The sequence below is a fragment of the Pelodiscus sinensis genome, chromosome 1 (genome assembly GCF_052426305.1).
Source record: "Pelodiscus sinensis isolate ZL-2025 chromosome 1, ASM5242630v1, whole genome shotgun sequence".
Taxonomy (NCBI): domain Eukaryota; kingdom Metazoa; phylum Chordata; order Testudines; family Trionychidae; genus Pelodiscus; species Pelodiscus sinensis.
The window spans coordinates 199,549,332-199,563,257 of NC_143052.1; the positions used below are offsets into that span (position 1 = coordinate 199,549,332).

The following is a 13,926-nucleotide window of genomic DNA, read 5'->3' on the forward strand; positions in this document are numbered from 1 at the left end:
TAAACTGTCTTTTTTTTCATGGGGCACTCTGTGCCTAGCCGATGCAGCCACTGGGAGGAAGATAACAACTCTACCTCATCTTGTTAATTTTAATTAAAAATAGAATATAAGATATTCCCCAAAATATTACTTGAAATTGCATACTCACCGGAGGTTCTTTCCCCAGCATCACTTGGCCACAAAGCTTTTCTGCATCCGGCTGGACTGCTTTGGGGCTACAAACAGCTCCTGGCTGGAGGATCACGGAGAATGGATTCTCCACTTGCCTGTCTCTCGATCTCTTCCTCCCCTTCCTTATCCAAGACCACCTCTTCAGTGTTGCCTCCACTGACCCAGGACTCTAGCTATTCAGAGTAGGAAAGTGTTACATGGTTACACTCTGCCATTTCCCAGCTAGGTCGCTCCACTGCAGCGGGGGAGGACTGAGCATAGATAGTCAGCTCTTTTTTTTCTCTGTATTTTATTTATTTAGGTTTTGTAAATAATATACAGTACATGAGAAGTAAAGGTCTTTGATTTCATATTTAAACATACTGGTGTTGACCCTGTTGATATAAAATCCTGGTAAAGAAATGATAATCCTTTATGTAAACATTCCTTCCTAGAAGGAGCAATTTTGCACTTTTCCCAAAACTAACTGCTAATTCTGTAGCAATTACTTAGAGGTACATTTTCTTATGCAGCGAACTTGAGTTTAAAATGATATAATGTTTGAAGTAGTTGACATTTGATTTATTGGAAAAAGTGAGAAATATGGCTTAATGTAAATACATAGCAGCATGTATGAATTATCATGAGTTCCAGTACCACTTATTAAAAGTGCACAGAAACATTTGTGCAAGTGATGTGGTTCCCAGAGTTTCCTGTTGAAAATGCATGGGAAGCACAGAAAATCCCACAACCTCTCTAAACTTTCCCATGGTATGCTGTACATTTTGAATGGATGGCACTGTTTTCAGCTCAGGAAATGTTTGGGGGGGAGGGGATTAAGGAGTTTGTTTGCTAAATTTGTCCATAAAACACAGTGAAGCTTGTAGTTGAACATAGATATTTTAACCATATTATTGTATGTAAGTTGTTGGACTCAATTATATTGAATATTAACAAAGAAGTAAGTGACTACAGCATTCTATGTCCTTCTGATTTCAGCTTTATGACAAAATTAACACAAAATCTTCACCGCAAATCAGGAATCCTCCAAGTGATGCTGTACAGAGAGCCAAAGAGGTAAGTGGTTTTGAAGTTCATTTCAGACTTTCAGATTTTTATTTTCTTTGTTTAATGTGAAACTCTTTAATCATAGATACCGTGCTCTAGTCTGGTCCTCAATTTGACTCACTCTAATATTTTTATTTTTAGTTGCAAGGCAGGCTTTGTAAATTTATCTGTAAGGCATTTATTTATTGGACTGTAAGGAATCTTTATATTATTTAGCCTCATCATACATCCTCTAACTTATCAGTAGGGATATAAAAAAAAGGAGCTTTTTCCTGTGACAAATGTGGTTATTTGCATATATTTTGCATTTGGTAGATTTGAATTCAGCAAAAGTTTGGAGGTTGGATAATTTCTCAAATAACAGCTTTCTTTAGAAATGTCTGTAGATTGAATCAAGATTGTCTTGCTTTTTATTGTGTCTACTGTTAGAGAAGAAACAGGCGACCCAGGAGTGGATGGGGTAAATGAACTGCTTTATTGCCCATGCACATATATCTTGGACATTCAACACAACAGCCAAGTGGCAACAAATTGGCATCAGTCACACCCATTTAGCTATTTTAATATGTTAATTCACATGTCTATCACTACTTTTCCTAAAACCTTATTTAGTAATGTTAACTCCCATAAAATGAATATTAATAAGCAGGTGATTAATATTATTATACCTGCCCATAATTACTATTTACAGAATTTCTAATTAAATCAACACTTTCTATGCTACAAACTTTCCAAATCATCGGGTTACAGAGATTACAAGATATTTAACACTGAAGATATTTTATACAGAGCCAATGAGGATAAGCAAAAGACACAACAAAGTAGAACAGCTGCATGCTAATCTATTTTCCTAGGCTGCAAAAAGGAAGGGAAAAAGCATGTTCAAGGGTAATGGCAACTCCTTACTGCTCTCTCATACCCCTATTCATTTTACATATGAAATAAACTTCTACAGCAAAGAATTAGTGCCAAAAAAGGGGGCAGAGCTGGAAATCAGATGCAGAGCTGTAGGACATAAGACTCAAAATGGCCAAAGCCAATAAAAACAGAGCTACTTGTTAAACGTAGGCCAAATGCTGAATAAAGAATGTGATCTATAGTGTCAATCAAAAGTATTACTCGTTTAACATATGATAGCTAAAAACCATTGCTTTGAGTAATATTAAAATTCAAATGAGCACAGACATTTTTAATCATAATCTGTGATCACTGAAGTCACACTGACACTTTCTGAAGATTTTTCTCCTGTTTTTCTAACTACTTTTTATTGAAACAAGACTTTGTGGCCAGATTGACAGACATTAACAGCTCAGGCATGCTTTGAGCAGTCCTCACAATTTCACCCAGAGACACATTTTATATCTTTGTCCATCCAAATCTATACCTTCTCCCACTTCCCCACATCAGTGTGTGAGGACTGGACATCCAACCATCAAGTTACTCTTATCCAGGTACACTCATGCTTCTCTGGAACCCTGTGAACAAGATTGGGGCCACTGATTCCTGGCCACAAGAAGCACCAAGATGGCACAGCCGAGTCATCACAGGCTAGGTGACTCTCAGAGGAAACTGTACTTGCAGGTACAGGCAGGAAAAAGCAGGAAGAGGGCCCACACAGAGAAACTTCTACCAACTCTGTAGAGAGTATTACTCAGCCTCCTTACGGTAATGAAGAAGTGGTGAGCTTGTTTCCTGCAGGGAGATGGACAGAGCACTTTTGTGTAGCAGGAGCTGGCTGTACAGTACAATGCATGCACAGGGGTACTACCTGTGTCAGAGGGAGCAGTCCACTGATAAATGCCTATGAGGCCTGCAGCACATTTTGTACCTGAATGTCTTTGTGACTAGGGTCCCAGAGAAGGGGGAGCACACTGAGGTTGCTCATTTGGGGTAAAATGCAAAGAATGGGGAAGAATATCCCCAAAGCTAGTGGGTAGCCCAGTACTTAGATTTACCAAGACAGCACAAAATTGCTTCAACAATGCCTTACTGGTTATACAGAAGTCACACCACAGTTTCCTTAAAGCAACCCAGCTTTTGGGCTTCTTCCCAGACAGTCAAATCAAATATGAAAGTTTTATCAACGTTTCAGCTTTTACCCAAATACACACTTACAGCCAACTCTTATGAACTAAGCTAATTTTTTTAAAGGAGAATGAATATTGATTAAAAGTTTATTATACATAGAGACATGAAATCAGTTTTAGTAGATATGGTTAGCTTTGGAGTTGCAAAGAGATCTCAGAATTAGTCCATCATTTCAGTCCAATGTTCTGTATCCAGGGTGATCCAGATGGGACTGGAAATCTTAGTTTTATGACTCAAACTTAACCCAGAATAAAGTTGGAGCAAGTCCAAAGAGTCCTGTATACAGTTTTCTTGCAGCTTATGATAGCCTGTTCATAGCAGGTGTTCCTTGGTTGAACTTTGAGGAAGCTTTGAAGAACAACTTTTTCTCTAGGCATACCCAAGCAACTAGTTGCATTCATCAACATAAGAAAATTATCCATTAGAGGCAGTTTATAACAAACCATTAAAGAGAAATATTGATAATGACATTATTACACGGATGTTTCATCTAAATGTTAATATTTCCTTTTGATTGCTGAATCAATAGCTATAGCAGGGGTTCCCAAACTTTTTGAGATAGGGACCAGTAAATCCATTCATAAGCTTTTGGAGGACCGGTAACATTCATTTGCATATTCATTAAGCAAATGATGAATATGGAAATAAGTTTCTGGTCCTCCCGAAGCTGTCAGTGCCAGCTTTAGCAAAACTTTTGATACGGTCACCCACAATATTCTTGCCAGAAAGTTAAGGGAATATGGATTGGATGAGTGGACTGTAAGATGGATAGAAAGCTGGCTAGACCAGGGTTTCCCAAACTTTTTACTTTAGTTGGAATCCATTTTTTTTTGGTACTGTTTTTTTGCAGCCCAAAAATATAAATGCATATTAAGAGAAAGAATGAAAAATGAATACATTTTCACTGTGTATTTATTCACAATAACAGTACATAACATAAATCTTAATTACAATTTAACCAGTAGAATTTTAACAGTTGTAAAGTTTGTTTATTTATAATTGAATGAGTTGAATATAAGTCATTTGTTTGCACTTTATAACTTTTAAATAACTAAAAAGAGAACTAATGGGAAGAGTGATGTTGTTTTGCATCACATAGCAACTTTGTCAGGAGCAAAAGAAAGTTTTATCCTCAAATCTGGTTCAACATTCAATCTATTTCTATATTTATTTTTGAAGAAAACCAAAGATGAGAAACTAGATACACATTTATATGTCATGATGAAAGGCATTAAGAATTTGACTGCTTTCTCAGATAAATGTGAATATTCATTTCTACAGCTCAACCAAAAATCAATCAATTGAGAGTTTATCAAAGTTCTCTTTTAAGGCAGAGTCACAGGAAAGTTCAATTAGTGAATGCACTTCTGATGCACTCAAATGTAGTATTTCTTCATTTTCGGTATCAATAGTAAACGGGTTCTTAACCCACATTTTACTGGCATCAATTGTAGGAAAGTATTCATATAAACTTGATGTTAGCTCCAAGAGGTGTTCTTGGATTGCTGCAGAAATCACATCTGAGATATTAGTTTCAGCATATTTTTCTTGTAATTCAGTTAAAGTACAAAAAGACTTAAAATTTCTCTTGTTAACTCACTGTGCCCATAAACGAAGTTTTTTAATTGTTGCCTCAACCTTTTTGTGAACTTTGAAAGTATTAATTTTAGTGCCTTGTAAATTCAAACTTAAATCATTTAAAAGACAAAATATGTCACATAAGTAAGCCACCATTGTTTACCAATCAATCTCATGAAACCTGTCTTTAAATGTAAATATAACATCTTTTGCCAAGGGAGGATGTCGCTCCAAGAACAATAAAACTTCATCCTTCATTTCAGAGTAATTTCAAAATGTTTCCTTTCAACAGCCATCGAATCTCTCAGTGTAGTAAGAGACGCTCATGTTCACTTCCTAATTCGTTGCACAAAGCAGTAAAGATTCCAGAATTCAAAGGACAAGCTTTCATATAATTTATAAACTTCACACATTCTTGAAGAGTGGAACTCAAAAGTGATGGCATAGTTTTCACAGATAGAGCCTCTCTGTGAATACTGCAGTGCACCCATACACAATCAGGCACTACAGCGCGAATCCACGAGACAGGCCCAGCTCGAGCTGCCATTGCTCGAGCCTCATCACTGCTCAGTCCAGCACACTTTTTCCAGTCAATATAGCTTTGAATAATAAAATCATTGATTAGCTTAACATTTCCGCAGCCGTTGTTCTTATTGGAAATGGTTTACAAAATAAAAGATCATCTTGAATGGAGCTTTCATAATCATATCTAACAAAACACATCAAGTTGGCAGCGTCAACTATATCAGTGCTTTCATCCATTTGTAATGCAAAAAACTGACTATTCTGTAGTCGATGAATGAGCGTTTCAATATTTTTCGCCATTTCTTCAATTCTACATTTCACTGTATTGTTGGATAAAGACAGAGAACCCAACTGATTTCCCTTTTTTTCCTCCTTAAATACGGGATGTAATAATATTCAATGCAGGAAGTATTAACCTTTCACCAACAGTATGCGGGTAACCTGTCTCGGCTATTAGTTTTGAAACTTCATATGAAGCCAACACAAAGTTTTCATTTGAAGAGCCCATTGAAAGTGCACTTTTCATGCTTTTTTTAGCAAAAGCGAATTAATTTCTCTTATTTATGAAAAAATCTATAGGCTTACTCGCGTATTCTGGATGTTTGCATTCCAAATGGCATTTCAGTTTTGATGGTTTCATGCACTCGTTGGATAGTTCTGAGAGACAGATTAGGCATAATGGCAAGTGATTATCACTACCAGCACTTATAAAACCAAATTTCAAATACTCATCAGAATAATTGCGGGTCCAAGGAGTTTTTATCTTCTTATTCTCACTTGTACTAGGCTGCACACTGCTACTAGGCTGCACATCATTCAGACATTTTTTAGTTGTATTTACAGTCACATTCTTCAGCCATTTATCCATATTGAAGATGAAAATGAGAGGCTATGTTATTGAAAATAAATGAAGAAAGCTTAAGCAGTTAACCTAAGAGGACGTGCGCTACTGTGCAGAAACAAGCTGAGGCTGCTGTATCGCGTGACAGGAAAACCAATGACACAAGCTTGACTGCATGAAAATACACGTGCTTCTGGGAAGATGAAGCCCTTTCCCTGCCCTTGTCAGGTGGCCTGCGTTCCCTGGCACTACCAAAGCACTATGCTGCCCCAGAGAGCCCGCCTCCGGAGGAGCCACTGAAATCCCATAGGGTATGTCTACACTGCCACCCTAGTTCAAACTAGGGTGACTAATGTAGGCATTTGAAGTTGCAAATGAAGCCCGGGGTTTAAATATCCCGGGCTTCATTTGCATCTTGCCGGGCGCTGCCATTTTTAAATCCCTGTTAGTGTGGACTCCAGAGGGAGGGATCACAACAGGTAATCCTCACGTGATCCCTCCCCTATCACTCACCTCCAGAGAAACAGAGGCTAGGGATTCCATTCCTGTCTATCCTAGCTAATAGCCATTGATGGACCTAACCTCCATGAATCTATCTAGCTCTTTTTTGAACCCTGTTAAAGTCCTAGTCTTCACCACATCCTCTGGCAAGGAGTTCCAGAGCTTGACTGTGTGCTGAGTGAAGAAAAACTTCCATTTGCTTGTTTTAAACCTGCTCCAGACCCCCTGCTGTTCCACTGCAAGGCTTGAACATTCTGAGGTGTGAGGGGAATGTGGGGAGTGTCTTTCTCCTTCTCAGTTAGGGGCCAGGTCAGTGAGGGTTTGTTGGGGGGTTTTTTTGCTTCTCACTTGTGTGCGGCCCCCAACTGATTTTTCTGTGGGTCAGTGGTCCCAACCCAAAAGTGGGTCTGGACCATGAAAGCTCATCACCTAATAAACCATCTTGTTAGTCTTTAAAGTGCTGCATAGTCCTGTCTTTTGTTTCAGCTAGACCAGACTAACACGGCTGCATCTCTATCACCTGCTATAAAGGGACAGACTTGCAAAAGTTGGTTTCCCATTTTCTGGTACAGTTTGAAAACCCCACTAAATCAAATGTTGGCAGGGCCTCCCCACCCCACCCTACACCTCCCTATCAACTGCAGTATTCCTCACAGTTGCGAGGAGTAAGGGAAGTTGATGGGAGCATTTCTCCCGTCAACCTACTGTGGTGCCACCCCAGAAAATCAATGTAAGGTACGTCAGCTCCAACTACACAACTGTCATAGCTGGACTTACATATCTTACATTGATTTTCTCCACCAGTATAGACCTGGCCTTAAAAAAGAGAATGGGAAGCTAGTAAGTGTCTCAATTCCTTTAATGTTGTTAATTTCAGGTCAGTTTTTTAGCACAAAAAAATAAACATACTCTAAGCCAGCAACTTCATTGTGGAAATAAGACTGAAAAGTACAGTTCAGAAGCTTCTAGAGAGTGTGAAATCTCTTCTCTTTTTAAGTCCATTCTGGTTTATACATGTCAATACAGTGTACCAGTAATGGAGACTAGATATAAAAATGTTTAAATAATAACTTATAATTATTTAATAATTCAGAATAACTTATTCAGCCCATAGTAAATAAAGTGAATCATGCCCATATGACAAAATTGAGTTGTGCATTTTACACATTCAACCATGAGGGCTAAAATGCACCTTTAGCAGGATGATAGAGTTTAAAAATGCACCCTGTTTACCAGTTGTGGAAAAATGAGAGAATGATTTGAACTACCCCAAATGGTGGGAGGGAGTTGTTTGTCTGTGCCAACCACATTGCTTTGCAGAATTTCCTAGCAGTTAATCTCTGGAGCCGCTGCCAGAAGCAGAGTGCTCTGTTTTTCCACCATTCAAACAGCTGAGTTCTGAGAATAAAACTGAATATATCAGACTGTAAGGGACTGTGTTAAATACATTTACTTTTTCCCCCCAGTTATGAGATGAAATGCTATTTTTTCTTGTTTATAGAATCTTGAGTTTTGTGGTAGTGTAACACATGGACCATCTTCAGTTCATATTTTTTAACTGTTTAATTTGCAGAAGCAGTATTTTAATCTCGATAATTCAAGATTTTGTACATGGTTTTTAATTCTATTAATGTCTCTTAGGTTCCATTCAGGCATGGAAACAGAGGTTGATAAGAACGACTTATATAGTTGCTGGTTAACACTTTACTTCTGCAGTTATGATAATGACCTTTCAAAGAATATTATCTGTTTGAGAAGAGAGATTCTGCTTTCTTTAAATCTCATCTTTCATTTAGCAAAGAGAGAGGTCAATAGATGACTTTTATTCTGTTTGAAAAAAGTTCCCATTCTTGAAGACCTTTTTCTATCATAACCCAGTGATTGTGTTGGTGCTACAGGAATTAGGCCCACCCAGAATAAAGGATGCATTTTACAATTTTATGCCAGAATAGAGAGCAGTTGGCTTTACTGACATTTGTGCTGTTTGTTTTGCAGGTATTGGAAGAAATTTCATGTTACCCAGAGAACAATGATGCAAAAGAGCTAAAGCGTATTTTAACACAACCTCATTTCATGGTAAGCAAATACTATCTTAAACACATTCCTCATGGAACATCAGCAGAATCTACTATCTAAAGCCTATAAACAGCAAAACAAAATTATAGTTAACTGCACATAAATAAATATTTAATCAGCATTTCCAATGGGCTAAGTTAGCTCAGCAACTGATATTGCATACTACTTGCTACACTGAGGGAGCATTGTGTTTACAGCTTGTTGTGATGAGAATTTCAGTTTGCAGGCACAGATATTTTGCTGGTTTGTTCTCATCAGACAAGGGTGTTATTCCTTAAAATGTTAGTTTTTAAAAGGAAACAATAAGAGAAACGAATAAGAAAGATCTAAACACGCTGCCAATAAAGGTAACACAAGTCTAACAGATGCCAGTTGCATTAGGTGAATCTTTTGTTACACAGTCACAAAAGCAATTGAACTGTTCTTTACAAAATCTTACAAAAATAGGGTAGAAAGGAGGCCCTTTATAATGAAATCAGTTAATGTTGTTAAAAGTGATATTCTTTGTCTCAATAGCCTGTTAAAACTATTTCACCCAGCCTTGTAGCTCTGTGGTTTAGTCCTGCATATTACCACGTGAGTAATCTAAGTTAGATTCCCAGTTCAAGGGACTTGTTTTGGGAGCTGTCAGGGATGTAAAAAGGAGAAAGGAACCCGTGGATCCCAGGAGGAAATGGTGAGGATCCTCCTTCCAAATGTTTGTTGGGCAAAGATGTGTTTATTCACTTTTAGAATGTGTCCTATATTTAAATCTAGTTTAGGGTGGGCCAGGGGAATGGTACAATTTAGTGAATTTGGAGTTTGTACTTAAGACAAACACTCTGGCGTATTTCACCCATTTCTACTTTGGGGGCATTGATGGCCTGTGTGGTCAGGAGTATGAGCACCCAAAACTCTCACCTAAATCACTGAAGTACAGAGTGTCTTGAAATCAGGCAGTGAATTTCTTTTGTTTGAGATGTGAACACACCCTGTAAACTCCTGAAAAGAAATACTGTTGTTTGAAGTTGCTATATTGTTGTTTGAAGTTGTGTGCTGGCCGACTGAGGAATAACTAAAAGTGTGAGTGTCTAACCCAAAGAATGAATGTAAGGAGTGCACAGATTTTGCCCGGCATAGGGAAGAATTGATTTTCACAAGAAACTCCCAACAACTAGAAAACAGCACCTGAAAATAGAGCAAGTTGCAGCCACCTTCATTTAATAGGCAGTCGACGCTTGCAAAAGCTACAGGTTCCAGCATGCAGCATTCCAGCTGGATTCTTTGAAGATTATAGTAGTCTTGTACCTCAGCTGTGTTGTGTGCCATTTGCCTGATGGCCAAACGCACACTGATAATGGTAGTAGAACCAGCTCTCCTTTAGCAGAGACAGTTGTTTACAATAGGAAAAAAGAGACAGTATGACAGGCAAGCTTGTTATGGGGGGGGAAGAAAGGAGTGAAAATAATAAATGGTACTGATTGTTACTCAATTTTTCTCTTACATGGCTTATCCTGGTTCATCTTTTTTTTTTTTTCCCTTCAATTTAATACATTTCTTGGATTTACTGCAAAGACTTCAGAAGTAAAGGCAGACAAAAGTCAATAATATATGGCAGGTTTGAAGTCTAGCTGATCAACTTTTGTGTGCACATGATTTCCAAAGTAATCACCAAATAATAATTTATTAAATATTTTTGTATGGAGAAATGATAAGGAAAATGTTATGCATCAGAAAACTATTTTTTATATAAACAGTAATTAAACTGCTGTGCCGATAGACATCTTTTAAGACCAGCTGTCAGAAAGAAAACTCTTACAACAATTTTTTAAATGATTTTTATGTGAACTAAGACTTATTTCCCTTTAAAAGTGTTCAAATTATACTAATGGGAGTTTTTTTTCTAAGCAAAAAGAAGCTGTGTAAATCTTTCATATGGAAATGAAATACCTTTTATTTGTGAAAAATGTAAATCCTTTCCCCGCAGTTTAGGAAATCAAGATAGATGAGCTAAATCCTTAGGCATCTTATCTGTGTCCCAGTGGACAGAAGTCAGTATTCCTCACAGGAAACGAGCAAAAATTATAATTAAATATTTAAACTAGCTGTAATTCATTCGTTAGATAACTAGAATTTGTAATTTTAGTCCCTGCCTTATGGTTTTAAATCTGCAATTTGGTTTTAATTTATAGATAAATGACTATACTCTGAGATTTTTAAAGAGCTATTATAAATAATTATGGGATACTCTTTGGCTAATGATATTAAAATCCGCCTCCTTCCCCCCCCCCCAAGCCATCCTTCTCCCTTCTCTCCCCCCCCAGGCCCTTCTCCCTCCCCGCCACCAGGGAGGCCAAAACCACGAGAGCTCCAGCTCTCCCCCTGCCTACTGGGTAGGATCGGGGCCACAGCCCCAGCTCTCCACATGGCCCTTAGGGAGGGCCAGGCTGGGAGTGGGTGGGGCTTGGCTCCTATGGACACAGATGATGTGGTGATGTCATTCTGTTGTCCCGCAGGAACGTTTTTTTTAATATAAAACAAAAGACAGGACTATGCAGCACTTTAAAGACTAACAAGATGGTTTATTAGGTGATGAGCTTTCCGCAACAATGCACAGACTGACATGATTCACAAACGACAACAAGCGACACACAGTCTCAGTCGTGCTGAACACTATGCTATCCAGAGTCTCAAAAACAACCCGGACATTATAATCAAACCAGCTGACAAAGGGGGTGCTGTGGTCATTATGAATAAGGCCGACTATAATCAGGAGGCAACCAGACAACTCTCCGACACCACATTTTACAAACCTCTCTCCTCTGATCCCACCAAAAGAAACTACACTGTCTCCTTAAAGACCTCTCTACATCTACTCGGGACCAAATCTACACAGAAACACCTTCTGAACCCCGACCAGGATTGTTCTATCTGCTTCCCAAAATCCATAAACCTGGACACCCCGGATGTCCCATCATCTCAGGTATCGGCACGCTCACTACTGGTTTATCCAGCTATGTAGACTCTCTTCTCAAACCCTACTCAACCAACACTCCCAGCTATCTCTGAGATACTACTGACTTCCTAAAGAAACTACAAAACATTGATAACCTCCCCGATAACACCATTCTTGCTACCATGGATGTAGAAGCACTATACACCAACATCCCACATGAAGACGGATTACAAGCAATTAGAAACACTATCCCAGAGGACACCACTGCCAATCTGACACCAGACCTATGTAACTTTGTTCTCACCCACAATTATTTCCAGTTTGAGGACAACTTATACTCCAGATCAGCAGCACAGCCATGGATACACGCATGGCCCCACAATACGCTAACATCTTTATGGCTGACGTAGAACAATGTTTCCTCAGATCCCATCCCCTCTTACCCCTTCTCTACTTATGCTACATCGATGACATCTTTATGATCTGGACCCATTGCCAAGAAACACTGGAGACATTCCACAGAGATTTTAACAACCTACACCCCACCATCAATCTCAGCCTGGACCATTCTACACGAGAGATCCATTTCCTGAATACTGCAGTACAAATCACCAATGGTAAATTAGATACCACTCTCTACAGAAAACCCACCGACTCATACAGTTACCTTCATGCCTCCAGCTCCCATCCAGAACACACCATACGATCCATCGTGTACAGCCAAGCCTTTCGATACAATCGCATCTTCTCTAATCCCACTGACAGAGACCAGAAACTTCAGGATGTCTACCAAGCATTTATAAACCTTAACTACCCACCCGGAGAAATAAAAAAACAAATTGAAAGAGCCAGACGAATACCCAGAAACCATCTACTTCAAGACAGACCCAAGAAAACCAACAATAGAACACCACTTGTCATCACCTACAGCCCCCAACTTAAACCTGTCCAACACATTATCAATAAACTACAACCTATACTGGAACAGGATACTAAACTCCAAGAGGCTCTGGGAGACAAATCCATAGTGTCCTATAGACAACCACCTAACCTCAAAATGATTCTTACCAACAACCACAGGACATACCCCACTAACACCAACCCTGGAACTTTCCCTTGCAACAAAACCCATTGCCAGCTTTGTCCACATATTCACTCTGCTGATACCATTATTAGACCTAACCAATTGAGTTATAAGATCAAGAACACATATTCCTGCTCATCCAGAAATATAATTTATGCTAACATGTGCCGACAATGTCCGTCTGTGTACATTGAACAAATGTCTCAGACACTTCGCCAAAGAATCAATGCACACAAAACAGATATTAGACAGGATCACAAAGAAAAAACAGTTTCTTGCCATTTCAACCGGAAAGGGCATTGTCTCAACGACCTGATTACCTGCATCCTGCTTCAAAGACCTTTTAACACCAAACTTGAAAGAGAATCCTCTGAACTGTCATTCATGCTTAAATTTGACACTTTAGCGTCCTTGTTAAGAACTAGATGTAATTACCTTACCCATTACAAAGATAGCTTCACCAATTATCACCTCTAATATCATTAGCTCACAGACATTTACCTCCCCTTCCCCATTCCCCCTTCTGTTCTGAAATTTGATTTGTCCTTTTCATATGTGTTCATTTTTTTTCATTGTATAGTAAACTTCCGATAATCCGGCACCTTTAGGACCCAGGGGGTGCTGAATTATCAGATATGCCGGACTACCAGAAGGGGGGGCTATGAGGGGTCTGGAGTGGGGTGGGAGGGGATGCCACCCCAGACCCCTCATAGCCCCCCCTTACGATAGTCTGGCTCTGCCCCAGGCGTCCCTGATTCAGCCGCTGCTGGTCAGTTTCAGCAGCAGCTGAATGGGGGAAGCCTGTCCGGCTGCCCCAGCACTTCCGGGTTCCTGATGGTGCCGGACCATCAGGAGTCCCGGAGCATTGGATGCTGGACTAATGGAGTTTTACTGTATTCCTTTTTGGTATATATGGTCGTGCCAATTTTCTTCCACAATTTGATCTGAGGAAGTGGGTCTTGCCCACAAAAGCTCATCACCTAATAAACCATCTTGATAGTCTTTAAAGTGCTACATAGTCCTGTTTTTTGTTTCAGATCAATATGTGGAAGAAAATTGGCACAACCATATATACCAAAG

The 13,926-nt window shown here is 39.1% G+C and overlaps 1 protein-coding gene across 10 annotated transcripts in view; it reads left to right on the forward strand.

The window, feature by feature from the left end:
• Nucleotides 1-13,926, forward strand: part of CASK (calcium/calmodulin dependent serine protein kinase) — a 357,337-nt gene that overhangs the window by 271,901 nt on the left and 71,510 nt on the right. For all 10 annotated transcript variants that reach the window (XM_075912872.2, XM_075912888.2, XM_075912881.2 and 7 more), the window contains 2 exons: nucleotides 1,150-1,227; nucleotides 8,747-8,827. In XM_075912872.2, coding sequence (XP_075768987.1) covers nucleotides 1,150-1,227; nucleotides 8,747-8,827 — 159 coding nt within the window. The remainder of the gene's footprint in view (nucleotides 1-1,149; nucleotides 1,228-8,746; nucleotides 8,828-13,926) is intronic.